We start from the raw sequence: 18,852 nt of genomic DNA, 5'->3' as shown, positions 1-18,852 counted from the left end.
GAATTTTTCATTTCTACAGGAAATTGGATCTTTTATTGACAAGGATTGTTTTCTAATTTAGGAATGGGGTTAGAAGAAAACAATGCAGCTGTTGCGGCCCTCCAGGACCGACACTGATCAGCCCTTGGGTTAACAGAAAACAGAAAGCTTAACACTGGCATACTGAATCCCTCTCTCTATATAAAATCCAATGTCTGTCTGTCTGTATGTATGTCTGTCCGCTTTTCACGAGAGAACTACTTAACAGATTTAGATCGTTTTTTTTTCTGTAATTTGCTTGAACATTCCGGTTGATTTTGCGACTTCTCTCATCTAAGTATCATAGTTCTGTTGCGGCACCGATTTATTCACGTGAATCCGAGAGAGACGCAGCAGACCGAGGGGAGGAGGAAGCATGACGTCAGGAGTGGAGAGCCGGGCAGGGACCCTCCTCACTCACACGGCAGCCTCCGTTCGAATCGGTCTACCTTTGGACACATTTCGAAGTGTTCCTTGCCTCCGTTTAGCTAGCGATACCTGTTTGTTTATTGATTTTTAAAGTTTGTCCTCTTTCACTACCATGTGGGCAGATAGTTAGTGTTGAATAACTCTTCTATGTGACATCGCTACAACTTTGGGTAGACATGAGGAGGCCATGAAGACTTCAAAATGATAACAGAGTGCAAAATTCTCGATTTGTAAGGCAATGCACCCAGCAGGGGGCACACGTTTCCTGGGAATATGTTTGTCAGCGATTGCAGCTTTTTACGTAGCCAAAATCTATATCGATATAAAATAAAACACCATTTCCCTCCCTAGTGATGCGGTGCCAATTCTATGATAAAGAAGGAAAATAGCACTTAGGTAAAGAGACATATATCTTTTTTTGTTTGTCTGCATACACTGCTGATAAAAACCCCAAAGGAAGCTCTTGACAAAGCACAATAGTGGTGTTGAGGCCGGGTAGGCACAAGTTTCTAGGCATAAGTAGAAATGATGTCCGTACAACCGGTCTCACATCCAAAGTTTCATAGCCACTCTCTCTAAATTCTCGGTAATTTTCATCTTTTTCCCACCATGCATTGTTATACACCTCTCCATTCCAAGTTTCAGGATCCCAGTCACCTATTATTGTAGTTGTGGGCTAAACTTCACACATCACAAACCTTTGGCTACAGGCAGCAGCTCTGAGTGCTGTGCCGCCACACTGTCTTCAAGCAGTGCAATATTAAATAAAGTCTAGCCAATTGATACATTATTTAAGTATTTTTAAATCAACTGTGTGTTTTTTGCTGATCTCAAATAAAAGAATCGTTAAAAGATAATTGTTTAAGTCGACTTTGCTAGTGTTGTAAAAGTGAAAGATTAGCTAGTTAGCCAGACTGTGCCCATCTGTTAATTATCTACTCCTTCACTCCATGATTTCAGACCCAAGCTGAGCTGCTCTCAGTTCTCTTTTCAGTGGAGATCTGCACACCGCAAACTGGTAAGAACCTCAAATGCTAAAATAATAATAATACTTAAAGGGAATAATTTGTAATTATTGCAGTTTATTTGCAAGGATTTGCAATGCCCAAATTTGTTCAGCAAACAAAAGCACTAAAGGGGCAAACTTAACATATGGACTGTTGTTACAGATTAGTTGCACTGGAAGAGCCAAAGCACTCGGCCATCGCCTTACATTTGATCAGTCAACTGTTGTTATTGTGTATCCGAGAACGAATATGCACTGGAGAACAGCAAAAAGGCAAACAAGCTTTACAAGACACAAAAATCTTTTTGTATGGTTTGATAATTTTTTTATGATGCCACATTAATTCTGCCACTTTTTGAATTCTGTATTCAGTTTGATTCATTAAAGTGAGTAATGGATACTTACGTAGGTAATAGTTGTAATTAACAGTTTAATTAATGACTTACATTGCTATAGCGCTTTTAGATAGTAGGGGGAGCCACTTCAACCACCACCAATGTGCAGCATCCACCTGGATGATACAACAGCAGCCATTCATGTGCCAGTATGTTCACTTCACATTAGCTATTAAATGGTGAAAGTGTGAGAGAGACAGTTAGGGGGTGGTTAGGGGGCAAGAATGGACAAAGACAAAAATACCCTGGGATCTGTTATGATCAGAGAGAGTCTGACCCTCGGTTTTACGTCACATCCGAAGGACGGTGCCATGTTGAAGCGCAGTGTCCCCTGTTCACTGGGGCACTGGGAACCAAACACAGACCACAGGATAAGTGCCCCCGATGGCCTCACCAGCACCTCTTCCAGCAGCAATCCAAGCTTTCTGTAATTCAGGGGTACTCAATTACATTCCTGGTGGTCCGCAGTGGCTGTTCATACCAGCTTTGTAATTGGAAGCCAGGCCTAGCAGGTAATGAAACTTGGTATGGTTTGTTAGCACTTTCATTGTTTGTTTTCTGAGAAGTTTATACATGAGTTTTGCGGTCTTTCCCTTCTCTCTCAATTATTTCAAAACATTGTATTAAATGAGATGCTTCATGATGCACATACAAAGGTTTAAATGTAAGTATGTGAACTGTAGAGCTGCTGGTTCCTTTGTAATTTGTAACTCAATACTAACTAATGGCTGGTAAAGACAAACAGGCAACAATTAAAACCCAAATGCTGCTGTTGAAATGTAAAATACATAGATAGATAGATAGATAGATAGATAGATAGATAGATAGATAGATAGATAGATAGATAGATAGATAGATAGATAGATAGATAGATAGATAGATACTTTATTAATCCCAAGGGGAAATTCACATAATCCAGCAGCAGTATACTGATACAAAGAAACAATATTAAATTAAATAGTAATAAAAATGAAAAAAAAATTAAAATAAAATTAATGTTCGCATTTACTCCCCTGGGTGGAATTGAAGAGTCGCATAGTGAGGGGGAGGAACGATCTGCTCAGTCTGTCACTGAAGCTACTCCTCTGCCTGGAGATGATCCTGTTCAGTGGATGCAGTGGATTCTTCATGATTGACAGGAGTTTGCTTAATGCCCGTCGCTCTGCCACAGATGTTAAACTGTCCAACTTTACTCCTACAATAGAGCCTGCCTTCTTAACAAGTTTGTCCAGGCGTGAGGCGTCTTTCATCTTTATGCTGCCACCCCAGCACACCACCGCGTAGAAGAGGGCGCTCGCCACAACCGTCTGGTAGAACATCTACAGCATCTTACTGCAGATGTTGAAGGATGCCAACCTTCTCAGAAAGTATAGTCTGCTCTGTCCGCTCTTACACAGAGCATCAGTATTGGCAGTCCAGTCCAATTTGTCATCCAGCTGCACTCCCAGATATTTAAAGGTCTGCACCCTCTGCACACAGTCACCTCTGATGATCACAGGGTCCATGAGGGGCCTGGTCCTCCTAAAATCCACCACCAGCTCCTTGGTCTTGTTGGTGTTAAGGTGTAAGTGGTTTGAGTCGCACCATTTAACAAAGTCTTTGATTAACTTTCTGTACTCCTCCTCCTGCCCACACCTGATGCAGCCTACAATAGCAGTGTCATCAGCGAACTTTTGCACGTGGCAGGACTCCGAGTCATATTGGAAGTCTGATGTATGTAGATTGAACAGGACCGGAGAAAGTACAGTCCCCTGCGGTGCCCCTGTATTGCTGCACACAATGTCAGACCTGCAGTCTGAGAATTAAGTGCTCTGAGAAAGAGAGTTTCCAAAAGCTAAGCCCTAAAAATATGTGCTTTATTAGTAAACTAGCTGTGCTATCCGCCTAAGATGGGTTGACACCTAAATAATTAAAGCAGACCTCAGCGTTAACATTTGCAGTGCACCATTCAATGTGTATGTCTGTTATGTTCCATTTGGAATGGAATTTGTAAAAACAGTGTTAATGTTAATGTACCATCAGTTGGAAAGACATGTGCAATAAATATGCCTCTGTTTTATGTCATTTGGTATGGGGTTTGTAAAAGCAGTGTTAATGTTTGTGTGTCATCTGGTGGAATGAAAAATGCAATGCATATGTCTCTGTTATACGGCATTAGGATTGGAATATGTAAAAACATTTGTCACGCATGTGCGTTGGAGGACTCCACAGGCTCAGTACAGGTACGTATGTAATAACCCACTGAGACAAGAGGGGGAGCTACTGCTAACTTTATCTCCTCTTTCTTCTTCCCTTACAGTATAGGGAAGCTGTCCAGTGAGGGCACCTAACTGTTCGGTCCAACCGCCATAAAAGCCAGACGACCCTAGAAGTTGCATCTTACCAGAGAAAACCACAAGACAAGGCACCAAGTAGGGATCTTTATTTCTATTTTATGAGAAACTCCGGAGCAGGGAATAGTGCAAGGATGCGTGTTTTTCTTTCTTTTTTTAAAAGCATTTTCTTTGTCTAGTGACCCAAAAGTTCTTTGAGACTGCTGTTGCACTGCCCGACCACACAGTACTAATGTTTGTGATATGCCATCTGTTGGAATGACAAATGCAATGCAAATGTCTTTGTTACAAGCCATTTGGTATGGGAGTTGTAAAAGCAGTTTTAACATTTAATCTGGTAACAGAAACCTATTAATAAAGCATCTGTTTGATTAAATATGTTTATAAAACACAAGGAAATTATCCAAGGCATCATGCTTATTTTCAAATTCACGTTGGCCGAAGATGACATTTAAAATTTGTTGTTCAGTTTACTACTGAAGTCAGAGTATTTTGCCAAAGGAGAACTCTAGAAAATTATTTGCTTATACAAATGTGGATTATTAGGAAAACAGGGTTCTGCCTTAACTGGTTATTCACTTTAACTTGATTATGTGTGTGCATGTAAACGCACTGATTAACATTTTCATTATATTTATACACTCAAGGTTCATGTGTAACGGAATATTTTTGAAAGCATATTACAGATAAAACCTAAACATCTGTTTTTCAGGAGATGGAGAAGCCCCACATACTAGCCACGAAACCTGGAGAATACAAAGGCATACGTCAGATATTCGCACCTCTCCTCGAGAAGCATTTCACAGTCGTCCCCTATCATGAATTTGAAAAGAATCCAAATCTCTGGGCACACAAAATCCAGGCTGTAATCGTATGGTTCACCATTCCTAAAATTAGCAGAGATCTTCTGCTCTCCTTGCCCAATCTGAAGGCAGTAATAAGTGGAGGAGTTGGGGTGGACCACCTGGATATCCCTCTGATAACTAGCTTTGGGGTAAAAATAGCCAACACGCCCAACATCGTGGACAATGCAACAGCGGACATTGGGATGGCATTACTACTGGCGTCTGCACGAAAGCTCATAGAAGGTAACGAGAATGTTTGTTTTCTCTTGAGTTCTAAATTGGAAAGACCTACGCTGAAAAGCAAAATCAGGAGGGTTTTGGAATCGTAACAGGGCTGCTACTTTTCTTTAGCTGTACTTATACTTATTTTATGCTTTCTCTGCTGTGCTCCATACATGAATTTACTTGATCAGCCTAAAACATTGAGTCAGGTTTGACTTTAAAGATTGTTTTTCTCTCTCCATCCTCCTCCACATCCTCATGACGTCACAATTGGCTTAGAGGTACACTTCCAAATGACTGGTAGGACATCTCTAACAGTGTTAAAACGACACAGCCCAAACCTTATCTTTTCAGTGTACCCGCTAAAACCATGGGTGTCAAACTCAGGTGATGGGAGGCAGGGGCATAGCCCTGAATTCATTTTGGGACTGAAGTACATGAAACTTCTATAATCAATCAGTTGAAACTGTCATAAAATATATTTGGGTGAAGCGGGCAAACACAAAATCAACCTCCCCCAGGTAGGCCTATGCTGGGAGGGCTGCAATGGCTGCAGGTTTTTGTTCTACCCACTTTATGGATTAGTAACCAGTTGATGATAATGGAGTACCCTTCTTTGGCTTTAATTTTAATTAACTTGCTTTTTAAGATTCCAACCCCAGACATATTTTGTTGTGAAATGGGAGTCCCAAAGCATATACATTCTACTGTATTAAGTTCCAAAGCACGTAGTCCCAAATACTTCCAAAAATGCCTACTTGAAAGAAAAACCATCAAACCTGGCTAGTAACAATGGCTAACACAGAACTTTATAAAAAATTAAACAGTTTAATTTCCACAAAAATGCTCTGTCAAACAGTGAAGCTCTATATAGCACAAAAACCGTAAAGCTTTTGCCTAGACAACAAGGCAATCCCAAGCAAACACAGTCCCAAAAATCCAAAGTGAGGTCAAAACACAGGAGCAGAAGGTCAAATATCCAGAAATATCAAAAGGCACAGTAGAAACTTAATAACTCAAATGAACCACCAGGTGTATAGGCAGTTCCTGGCAATGATAGGCAATGTGAAAGAAACACAAGAAAAAGGTTTGGGGCAGCCACCCGTATATTGTCCCTGGCTGCAAAAGGGTATTGAAATAAGCAAATACTGTATGTGCTCTGGTTGAGTTCCAAAACTGAATTCACTTGAGTTGAGAAATGATGGCAGCTTTAAAAGCCCAAACCAGAAGTGATGTCATCTAAGGCTGGAACCGGAAGTGACGTTGTTCTTGGCACTGGAACCGGAAGTGACGTTGTTCTTGGCACTGGAACCGGGAGTGACGTCAATCTTTGCGCCGGAACCGGAAGTGACATTGTTGATGTTAAATCCGATAGATTTTCCCGTATCTGGCCTGCAGAGACAACAGAAGTAGGCTTAGCACACCCTGCCACCCCCGGTCTGGTGGGTAATTACCTCCTCTTGGTCCACTCAGCTTCCTCCTAATCGCACATGTGTGACAGCAGGAAGACTTGCCTCTTGGGACACCACCCATAAAATGTGAAATATAACCAAGGCATTGATACTCAGACAAAATGAAAAACAAAGAACCCAAATAATAAGCACAAACAATATTAATGTGCTCAGAAGCTATTAAGAAGGCAAGCAGAATGTCAGGTTAGTGGAGAAGGACAAACAAACTATAATGGCCTTTACTACATTATTTGTGCGTAGACTTATCTTGCTCAACTGGAAGGATCCTAACTCACCTCTTTAAAGTCAGTGGATAACTGATGTTATAGATTATCCGAAACTGGAAAAAATCTAATTCTCACTTAGAGGATCTGTACAAAACTTTTTCAGAACCTGGCAGGATCTAATTAATAACACTTTAGAATAAGTATTTCAATGGAGGAAGCAGATTCTCTCCCCTCTTATTTATTCTGTTTATTTTTATTCATTTATTAATGTATCTATTTACTTATTTTTACTAGTTTAAAGTTTTACTCTGTTGGCCTAGCTCTCATTCTCATGGTTGGGAGTTGATGTTCGAACCTAGTTTTGTTAAACTTGAGTTGCTTGTATGGAATGTTATTTGATTTTAATAAACACAGAACGGCAGGTTATATAGCGCCCTGATGTGTGGAGTACAAGTCACAGGAGGTTCTGCTCCAACTTTATAACGCATTGGTGAGGCCTCATCTGGAGTCGTGTGTGCAATTTTGGTGTTCAGGCTACTAAAAAAGACATAGCAGCACTAGAAAAAGTTCAGAAAACAGCGACTAGGCCGATTCCAGGACTACAGTGGATGAGTTATGAGGAAAGATTAAAAGAGGAGACCTGATTGAAGTGTTTAAAATTCTGAAGGCAATTAGTCCAGTGGATGGAGACGGTTATTTTAAAATGAGTTCATCAAGAACACAGCTGGAAAATGGTTAAGGGTAAATTTCAGACAAACATTAGGAAGTGAGGAAGTGCTCAACACCTGCCTAATATAATCCCTTCAGTGACTTATGGTGGTGACAGCTTCATGTTGTTGGGGTGCAGGGACAGGGAGACTGTTCAGAATTGAGGGAAGGATGATTGTAGCCAATCCAAAGTGCACACAGTTTCAGACTGGGGTGACGGTTCACCTGCCGACATGACAATGACCTGAAGCGTACAGTCAGGACAACATTGGAGTGGCTTCGGGACAGGTGTCTGAGTGTCCTTGTATGGCCCAGACTTAAACCCCACAGAACATTTGTATTAAGACCTGAAGATGGCACTTTTCAGATGCTCCCCATCCAATCTGAGCTTGAGAGGATCTGTCAGGAAGGATGGAATATACTGCTCTAATCCAGGTGTACAAAGCTTAAAAGAACTTACACAAGGAGACTCAAAACTGGAACTGCTGCCAAAGAGGTCTCTGCAAAGCTCTGTATTCAATTTTTAATAGATTTGCTAGACTTTCTGAAGACATGTTTTCACTTTGTCATTATGGGTTATTTAGTGTAGACTGATGGCAAAAATTGCAAATTCATTCATTCAAAATTAAATTTACAACACAGGGTTCTGAATACTTTCTAAATCCATTGCCTATCTTTTTATCCTTGCAGTAACAAACGTCACGATCAGTGGCAATTGACCACATTAAAAAAAGGGATGTAAATGGAAAGTGACGGATCACACAGACCACATTTGGAGTTGGCCATAAACTGACAGCGATCACAGTTATTATGAGTAGAAATACAAATGCTTTTTTCTATCCACATACAACAATCAAGTCAGCAGAAAAAGACTCATGTAGAATGGTGGCAGCAGACGGATATACCAGTAAAGTGAAGCCAGTGCTGGCACCTGTACGGCTTTAAAAAGGAAATGAAATCGAGCTCCCGCCTCCTTCATGAGACTGTCTCATCTTTGGGATCATGCTAAAACACTAAAGCACTCTATGGCAAGTGAGGCATGTCACCTTCCTCTTGTTAGATCATTACGAGTGCCCCATTTCCTTTCTAACTATAGTCCTGGCCAGTAATTGTGATGTTCAGCGCTACGCAGATAAACACAAGAGAACACTGGAGAATAACATCTGTGTGCATCTGTTTGCAAGGGTGTCTCCTCCTCGCCTTTAAAGATCTAAAATCAGGCACATTGTAGGAATCAAAAGTTAAACGAACGTGAGACTATGAATATCTTAACATGTAGTAAATCAGTTAAACTTAAACTGTAAACAGAAGCTAAAATATGTAAATATTAATCCTGTCTCAGTCACGGCCTAGTGAGAAAACTGGCCCCTGAAATCCATTGACGGCTTACTGACTGTTGGAGTATGTGAGGTCAGCGCAACACGCAGGCACTTCACAAGCTGCTCATGTGGGAAACGGTCACACTGACTGCTCTCGGCCAAGTTCACCAAGAACAAACAGAGTCACACAGTTAGCTCAATCAGAACATGGTCGGCAAAACAGGACAAGTCTGCTGAGTCCAGAATGCAGCAGATTCAGCACTTCCGAATCTTCTTTTTAAGAAGGCAGAGCTTTGAATTTTTTGCCATCTGTAAGTGAAATTCAGTCCCATTAATCACAGGCAGAAGTCTCTAACTTTAAATGAAGTTCTGAGATTCAATTTAACAAAGAACAGACAAATCACAAATAGAAAAACACTATTCAAAGAAAAGTACTAAATTGAGCTTTTGATTTGCTTTACCAGCTTTATGACGTTTAATACTTATGGTTGAAAAGGAACATTTTCATTAGCCATCTATGCAGCAGGGTAAAGGTGTTTTTTGTCAGGAGGTGAAACTGTTTGCTTCCTATGGCCACTCCATGTCCCAAAATCAGTTTATACAGATTTATATACTGTATTTATATATACTAGGGGGCTTTTCCCCCTACTCGCTTCGCTCACCAAATCCCTGGGCCTGTGCTACGCGCTAGCCTCTTTGCGGTTCTGTTGCGTATGGGGATGTGGATGTACAATATAAACAGATTTTTTATTTTCATGGGAATTGGTATATATGCATAATAGAACTATTTTACATTACAGCGAGTAATTAGCCATATTAAAAATGAGTAAAACGTAATCATTTGAAAGTAAATTATGCTTCATGTTGCGTTAGAGTTATTCGTTGCGTAATACAATTTCATTCTGTTTGGCTTTGAAATTAACACACAAATACTTTTTAAACTTATACTTTTACTGTAAAACATTTTCGTCAATATCGCATTGCATTTTGATTCTGTTTGGACTTTCATTGTAACAACGCGACATATAACTGCCCGTGATTAAATTTTGTTTCTTTCTCTCTATTAAATAAAACGACTTTTTGGAACGTTTGGCTCTAAGATTTGTTAAATGTCTTTGCAAAAGCTATTCTAATGGGAAACTGTTAACGTTTTAATATGAATGGCATATCAAAATCTCCTTTGGTGTCTAATGTTATCTGCAGACTACATTACCTTTCTTGGATACGTCCTTCTTTCTACAGTAATTTGTGCGGTGGAAGACCAGATGGTGTTAACAGTTGTAGATATTCTTTGTGATATTCTAAGTTGATGTTTTCATGTTCCGCACCATCACCACCAACTGTTTCACTATAGTCTGTTGATACGCATTTAACCAATTTGCTGTGTAACCAATCAACATTTTTGCTGTTAATTCATTTGACTTCATTTGTTTCTCAGTGCTAGAAGAATTGTACGTCTACTCATTTTTTCTGTTGATAACCCTTCGGGATGAAATTCTTCAATAAGATTTGGACATAATAAGTCTTCTTTAATTGAGAACTTAAAGTGAGGAAAACGTTAAAATTTATAAGAGCTGAGAGAGCAGAAACTGTGTCTGTCAAAAGCATTCACATGAATGAGAGGTGAGAGGACCGCGGGCGTTGACTGTTAACCGTAAATGGTTGAGATGAGGGGGGGACTTGAAAACATCTCATGGCCAAAGTCTCAACTAGCGGGACTTGAAAACATTTTCCAAAAAGTCTTGTCTTGTCGCAGGAATGTTTTATATAATAGAGAGAAATCAATTTATGTATAGGGGTGGGCAAAAGTAGGTTTACAGTTGTGAGTACATGAAACACAAAGTTGATGCTTGTATTATTATTTATTTATCAATTATTGTATTATTTATTTGTATTGTTTGTCTTCTTCTTTTTAAAGTTATTGAGTTGATAAATCTATTGCAATAATCCTAACCTGCATGTCTTTTTTCATACAAACAACTGTAAACCTACTGTTGCCCACCCCTGTGTATATGTACTGTAGTTTAAAGGTTATTTCTACTCTGCAAAGGAAAGATGCAACATTTTGGCTCTATAGGCTCTACAAGGACCCCATCCTGTCATTTTGCTGTATGTTGACTCAAAGTGATACCCCTAAATAAAATGTCAATTGTTTTCTATTAAACACATTACTTTGGCCATTTTGGATTTACACCCTGCTTGCTATTGTTTACCAGAATTGATGTCGTTCAGTGGAGTTACAACAATAAGCCATTTTCTTTATTGTTGTCTCGCTTGTTGCAGTTTATCAAATGTCTTACTCTTATCAGGATACAAGCTTGCCATTTCTCCTGATATGACAAAATTGTCGCATTGTGATCTTGGACATGATGTCAGCGGCTCCACTCTCGGTATTATAGGAATGGGCCGAATTGGACACAAGATTGCTAAGCGAGCGCAAGGATTCGACATGAAGATTCTGTATCACAATCGAAAACAAAGGTAAGGCAAACATGACGTGTATGCTAATGAACTAAAAACAGGCCAACAAAATGTGTTGATTATAACTGGTACTGCAGCATCAGTGTGCAGGCCTCCATTTCAAAGCTTATATATTATGCATTATGGCTTTCATTGAGATCATATGCACATTTAGAAATATAATTCATGTATTCTTTAATATTTGTTTAGCTTTAGTGATCCACTCACGTGAACTGGCCCAAGTGGTGTAAGACCTCTAAAATAAGCATGAAAGCATCCAAAGGCAGCCTAAGATCTTCTAATATGGACTGGCTTAAGCCTACACTAGAACTAAAGTGTGCTTCAAAATTACATATCCTTAAATGTCCCAATTATATCAAAAATCTCCAACTAGAGAAGGGACGACCAAAAACCCTTGGCTAGGAGACAAAAAGGGCAAATGATGAATCCTTATAAATTATTTATAGATTTATTTCAGAAATGTTCTAAGAAAACTCAAAAGAACAGAAAGGTACAATGGGGTTCAATAAAAAAGGCCAATCCATTTACACATAGATCCCCAAAACACAGAAAACAGAGCAAGAAGGTCAAAAATCCTTCCTTAGCTACCTGGTTTGAAGCCTCCATTGCCCCCTTTCATTTTTACATGTAAAGTTGACAGCACAGCGATCACACTCTTAGCAAGAGGCAAACTGGCACCATACAACCAAACATATTTGCAATTTTTTTTTTGTAGACGGCATTGTAAACCTAAACTTTGACTGGCTTTACTTGTTTTGGGATCTAACTTAGGGAAGCAGAAGATGAAAAAGCTGTGGGTGCTACCTACTGTGCAAAAATTGAAGATCTGCTGCGTGAGTCAGACTTTGTGATGCTCTCTGTGAACCTGTCTCCTGAGACGCACAAGTTGATTGGGAAAAGGGAATTGAGCCTGATGAAGCCCACGGCCACACTTGTTAATGTTAGCAGAGGTCAGTTTCAGCTCATTTTTAATTTACAGATCAGAGTCTTTGGATATTGGATGACCAACCCCAAATCAGCCACTCCATTGCTGACAATACTCCTTCCTGCATTCAACTTATTCAGAGTGATGAAAGACCCTCAGCAAGAGTCTTTGGGCACCTGGAGAACATGTAAACTGCACACAGAAGGTAGTTTTTATTGGAGAGAAACACAGAAGAAGCACTATATGATAGATAGATAGATAGATAGATAGATAGATAGATAGATAGATAGATAGATAGATAGATAGATAGATAGATAGATAGATAGATAGATAGATAGATAAGGCACTATATAATACATAGATAGATAGATAGATAGATAGATAGATAGATAGATAGATAGATAGATAGATAGATAGATAGATAGACAGACAGGCACAATGTATGATATATAGTGGGTTCATAAAGGATTCAGACCCTTTCATTTTCTGCACACTTTATTGTGTTATAGATTTAATTTTAAATGGATAAATTTGCTATTGTTGCCCTTCAATCTACACTCAGTAACCCATAATGACAAAATGTTCTCAGAAAGGTTTGCAAATTTATTTAAAATCAAAAAGTGAAATCTCTCCTTAATAGAAATATTTCGACCCTTCACTGTGGCACTCCACATTGTGCTCAGGTGCCTTCTGCTTGCTTTAATTTTCCTTGACGTGTGTCGAGAACTTGATTGGAGTCCACTTGTGGCAAGCTAAATTGATTGGACACTGTCTAAAAAAGCACATACGAGCCTACATGTCAAGCCACAAACAAGCCATGAAGTCCATGGTAGGCTACTCTCTGCAGACCCCCATGACCAAATCGTGGCACAGATCAGGGCAAGGATATAAAACCATTTCTAAACCTTTATGTAAGCACAGTGACCACAAGAATTGTGTAAGCGAATAAGTTTGCAACCACCAGAAAGAAGTCTTCCTCGAGCTGGCCATCTGGCCAAACTAAATAACCAGGCAAGAAGAGCCTTGGTCAGGAAGGTGAGCAAGAACCCAATGGCCACTCTAACAGAGCTTCAGAAGTCCTTTTCTGAAATGAGAAAACCTGCTGGAGAGACAACCATCTCAGCAGCACTCAATCAATCAGTGACTAGACAGACGCCACTTTGAAGTAAAAGGCATACAAAGAAAAGATTATCTGGTCTGATGAGACAAAAATTGAACTCTCTGAGCAGAACTCCATTCACTATGTCTGGTGAAGTCCAAGAAAGGTTCATTGCCTGTCTAATACCATCCCTATAGTGAAACATGATGGTGGCAGCATTATGTTATGGAGGTGCAGGAACAGGGAGACTGGTCAGAATTGAGGGAAGGAGGAACATAGACAAATACAGAAAGGTCCTTGAAGAAAACCTCCTGTGTACATAGCACTTCAGACTGGGGCAACAGCTCATCTTTCAGAGGAACAATGACAGGAAGAACAAAATAAACTGGCCAAATACAGGTGTGCAAAGCGTGTAGAGACTTAGCCAAGAAGACTTGAAGCTGGAATTGGCACCAAATCGGCTTCTACAAAATACTGAAATAAGGGTCTGAATACTTCTATGAATGAGAGATATTTCAGTTCTGTATTTTCAATAAATGTCTTTATTTAATCTTTATGAAAACATGTTTTCACTTTGTCATTATGGCTAATTGAGCGTAGAATGATGGACAAAAATTACAAATGTATCCATTTAAAATGGAATGTACAACACAATTAAATGTGCAAAGAAGTAAAGGGGTATGAATACCTTCTAAATAAATTGTAGATATAAATATAAAAAGCAAAATGAGATAACTGTAAAAAACTTTAAACGCAGTATTCCTGAATAGATGAGAAAAGCTCATTTCAAGTCAAAATGGTTAGGTTCTGTAAAGATACAAAACTAAAATTGTCCACTAAGTGGCACTGTAAGCCCATGAAGCAGAAGGCTTTAGTTGACAACCTTCTGGTCTCCTCATTGCTGCTAAAACGTTAGGAGTCTTAAAAGGGTCCTTTAATATTTTGATTACCTTTCCTTTATAATAGTCAGCAATAGGTAACATGGAGTGCCTCTCTTCCTTTGTGATTCTTTCTCTCATACTGGTGCCCCCCGTTTATAACCCTTGTCTACACACACTATCATGTAAAGTGTCTCTTCTTTCAGCAGTGTTTCATTCACGTTCTGTCCCTATGAGGCCCTTCAGCAGTCTTGTGCCTCTTTTCTACCTGTGACAACCCCATATCAGCTGGGCAACACAATGCAGTGGGTTCCAAAAGGACTGGAAAGAAATACGATTTTGCATTAAAACACTTTAGAGTGAACTGTCTCTAACATTTTATTTTACTTTTATGTGGTTGGGAATGAAGGGCTTGTAGTGGATCAGGATGCACTGGTTGAAGCACTTGAAGATGGTGTAATTTACGCTGCAGCGCTTGATGTGACATATCCAGAACCCCTTCCAAGGTCAGTCATGTGCTTACTGGTCTTAATGTATCATTTTTACTCATTAATAGAGCTTAATTTTGCAAATACCCCTGCATTTTTAACCATTTCAGTATATTCCATAGTGGTAAATGCTGATTCGGCATTATAACTCAACCACATATAGTTTGTTTGGTCGGATATGCAATTAAGAATTTCACTCTATTAAGTAAATGGGGCAAGAATAGCACCACTACTACTAAACTGGCCCAGTGGATGTGCGTATATGAGAGGGGGACGATTTGTGCCTTGTGTCCATGGAGCTGGCATGTACAAGTAATAGAGTAAGATGGTACAGAAAAGTAAGATCCAAAGGGTGGAATGGCGACATAGTGGTTAGCACTAGCTTGCATGCTCTGCTTTGGTGTATGTAGGGTTCTTGCCCTGGTATTCCAGTTTCCCTTCCACATTCCCAATTAACTGGTGATTGTGAAGTAAGCCCTTTGATAAACTTGAGCTACATCAACAGATTCTAAACTGCACCCATGTCTGGGTATGCAATGAGCCCCTGCAACCTTGAACTGGATTAAAAAGTTGAAAAATGGATGGATACAATATATCTTATATGTACGGTTAAATGCAAATAAAAGTGATATACAACATAGTGGTAGGCAACATGGATGGACTGACAATGGGAGACGACTTCCCGTGGCCATGTTTCCCCCTGTGCACTTCTGTTTTGACAACCATGGGGATGAACGGTAATTGATGTTCTAATTGGCTACCATGCTGGACTTCTTGAGTACTGCTGAAGGGAGCTGCCAAACAAAGGGCTCCCCTGTCATGCAACGGTTTTGTGTGACCCCAGAAGTGCTTCCCAGATTCAGCACGGTCAATTACTCCCAAGTTTGACTTGGACAGAAACCTCTGAACTCCAGCTATGTGAGGCAGAGTGTAGAGTGGTAAAGGGCAATGCTCACCAGGAGAAGAGTGGAAAAGAAAGTATTGCGTTTCACTTACTTAATTCTGTTTGTCAAATTAACATTTAAAATACTTGTCTACTGAAGATTCATCGTGGACAATATAAAAAAATTGTTTGGATTAAACCTTCAAACCGAATATATTTTGTTTATTGCAGAAATCATCCACTGCTCAGGCTGAAGAATGTCCTCATTCTCCCACACATGGGGACAGCCAGCTATCAGACAACTCGGGCCATGGTGGAGAGAATAATCGCCAACACCCACTTAGCATTGGAGGGTAGTCCATTGTTGGATGAGGTGAAACCTAATTAAGTAGAAACAGAATGTGCGGGGAAAAAAGCATTTGGTACTTCTCTGGATCAATAAAATGAAATTGGAAAATCTTCAAAATCTGTTGCGATGAGAAATTGTAACTAATGTGCAAAATTACCCACCTATTAACATTTCTTACACATATAACACCAATTTCAACAGGTGCCTATCCTGGCAGCATTGCACACAAGGCATAAACCAACCAGGGACCCTATTCACTCACAGGGCCTGCACACAGCCACACTCAGTCTGGTGTGGCCAATCAAACCAACCATCACGTCTTTTGGGATGTGTACCAGGTTAGAAACCCACACATAAACTGCAAAAACAGATAAACTCCAAATGAGCAGTTATTGGGCATGGGATATGAACTGGAAGTGTCATCACCATGCTAATGTGCTGTTGTCTTATTAAATAATTATTGCATAATTTCATTCATACACTTAACCAAACATGAAATGTTCATATTTTAATGTTTGTTCTTTTTGTTTTAAATAGCTAGAGTCTTCTTAATAACACATTATCTCATGATTGGTTGGGTCAAGGGTTAGCACTGTCAGCATCTAAAGTTTGAATCTCCGAGCCTGGTGTTTGTCAGTGTGCAATTTGCAGGTCAGTTTCACTGGACTTTGCAAATTTGGCCCCATGTGAATGTATTGACATGCTGGACTGCCACATCATCCAGGACTGGCATCTGCCTTGTGCCCAAGTGCTGCCCTCTTCATCTGAACCAAAATTAGATTCAGTGGGTTTGAGAATATTTTGTTGTTATGTTATTTCATGGATGATTACTGTTAATGCAACACTCCAAAACATATTTTGTAATTGCTCAGGAGGATAGATAGGCATCCCAGCGAGGATGAAGGAGAATTTCTTGCTGGCCAGGAAGCCATAATGTAAGGATGGCCAGACTGCAAACACTACCTGGTTGGAACACCTTATAATTCCCGTCCTGGCTGGGATGCTGGAAGGAAGAATGGATTGGAGAGAGCTGGACGCCAGGAACAGTTAATTCCCCAGATTAATAGGTGGCAGAATTCCTCACAAGTAGTCCCAGTCTGGACACCTGCAGGGCTGCATGGGAACTGGAGTCCAGAAGTACAGCCATGTAGTGGTCCTTGGCTGACAGTAGAGGGTGCTGCTGCAGGAGGACCTCCCTGGTTTTCACACGACCTGGAAGTGCTTCCAACAAGCCAAGACGTGCCACTGGAAGTACTCATGGGTCCAGCTTAAAAGGTGCCTGCCGCCATACCTCATGGAGTGAGAGTCAAACTCTCTTAGAGGATGGAAGGAAATAAGAGAGAGCATCAGTTTTCTGACTATTTTTGACTGTTTGTATTGCATTATTGCAGCTGGTTGGATTAAAAATGTGTTTATTGAACCCAGAGTTGTGTTGGGTCTTGTGTGTCTGGAGTTTGAGGGATCAGAGGCAACCCCTGGTGGTCACAATATGTTTGAGGGGCCCAAAATGTAAAAAAGCTAAAGTTGTTTTAGTATAACTAATAAAGTGTTTTGAGAATGCATAGTGAATACTGCATGTGTTTCTTGCGTTACTGACAGACTTCACAAAAGATAGAAATACAAAAATTAGAAAAAGGTAGAAAAAAGCTTCACCCTTCCAGGATAACTCAAAGATATCATAGATGCTTTTTTTCATCCAGAAGCCTTATTTATAGTTCAACATAAAAGAATAAAAGATATTGTACTTCTTACCTGTTTTTTAGTGCAAAGTCCACTTTGCTGCAGGTTTTGCAACATCTCAGAAATACTTGTGAGCTTTGCCAAACTCAGCAAAATGTCTTGAAATCAACGTGGAAGAAGAAACTGAACTAATCTGGAGTGGATTACAATTGTGCAATGGTCTTTTAAGTGACCCAAAGTTACTGTCTAGCAAATTCAATTAAATCTGTGAAGAAACAATGTAACTTTTTCTATCAATTTGATTTTTTCAATTTTTTTGTAAAATCCAAAACAATCTATCTACTACGTAATAAAATACTAAGGTCTGTGTGTCCAGTCTCACAGAACAATCTGATTGGTCAGCTTGGTTTTGGTGATGAAACGAATGAGGAAGTGCAAATCTGAGGAGGAATCACAGCATATGAGGCATACTGGGAGAGTTGCCTTCAAAGACGGCATTTATAAAACCGGATAAGAGGAGAAGGCACCTTGGAAATAATGACAAACTCTGAGAAGCAAGCTTTACAAGAACATATCTGAGAGAGGAAGCGCCGTTGAAGAGACATCCATACATGTGAATACAGAGGAAAGGCTCTGAAGATACATAAGCCAAGAGATACCATTTATTTTTTAATTATTCTATTGTCTGTCTTTGAGAGGTAATATGGCTAGTAAATAAATAAGTACTTTTCACATCTGTGTGGCACAGTGGTTAGTGTGTAGGACTATAAACTACATGGGTGCCAATTCAATCATCACGACTGACAGCGTGACCTTCAGTGAGCCAATTAACTCACATGTGCAGCCATTGTAAATAACGATACATACATAATACATATGAACAATTGTAGCCTATAATGGCAGTTAAAGACCACTGCCATAGCAATGACAAAACTGAGCATTCAAATAAGTGGAAACCCTTCTAGAAACGGTACCCAATGCTTCCCAGGTTGGGGGGGACCAACTAAATTTCATAACAAAATATAGTCTGTGCTGTTCTCCTGTACAAATGGTGAATCTGTGCCAAATTGGGTGGAATTACATATCGGACAAACACAAGCAGGGTTAACCTACACT

General features: G+C 39.8%; 1 protein-coding gene across 2 annotated transcripts; it reads left to right on the top strand.

Annotated features, from left to right (window-relative positions):
* Window positions 1-1,412: 1,412 nt before the first annotated feature.
* LOC120515787 (glyoxylate/hydroxypyruvate reductase B-like) lies at window positions 1,413-17,476 on the top strand. Of its 2 annotated transcripts, none has more exons than XM_039737099.1 (7): window positions 1,413-1,465; window positions 4,148-4,259; window positions 4,894-5,269; window positions 11,353-11,434; window positions 12,206-12,384; window positions 14,746-14,842; window positions 15,939-17,476. In XM_039737099.1, the coding sequence occupies exons 3-7, from the start codon at window positions 4,897-4,899 to the stop codon at window positions 16,093-16,095; spliced, it is 888 nt and encodes a 295-aa protein (XP_039593033.1). In that variant the 5' UTR covers window positions 1,413-1,465; window positions 4,148-4,259; window positions 4,894-4,896; the 3' UTR covers window positions 16,096-17,476. The 2 variants fall into 2 exon arrangements, with proteins under 2 accessions (XP_039593033.1, XP_039593032.1); XM_039737098.1 differs by having other exon boundaries at window positions 11,263-11,434.
* Window positions 17,477-18,852: the final 1,376 nt, after the last annotated feature.

Source organism: Polypterus senegalus, chromosome 15, assembly GCF_016835505.1.
Source record: "Polypterus senegalus isolate Bchr_013 chromosome 15, ASM1683550v1, whole genome shotgun sequence".
NCBI classification, from domain to species: domain Eukaryota; kingdom Metazoa; phylum Chordata; class Cladistia; order Polypteriformes; family Polypteridae; genus Polypterus; species Polypterus senegalus.
The sequence above is the reverse complement of the archived record's forward strand: the minus strand, read 5'-3'. Positions and strand labels throughout refer to the sequence as shown.

Coding starts and splice junctions, on each gene's coding strand:
- LOC120515787 (XM_039737098.1), top strand. CDS start 4,897: ATGGAGAAGCCCCACATACTAGCCACGAAACCTGGAGAATACAAAGGC. Junction 5,270..11,262: donor TGCACGAAAGCTCATAGAAG/GTAACGAGAATG, acceptor TACTCTTATCAG/GATACAAGCTTGCCATTTCT. Junction 14,843..15,938: donor TATCCAGAACCCCTTCCAAG/GTCAGTCATGTG, acceptor TGTTTATTGCAG/AAATCATCCACTGCTCAGGC.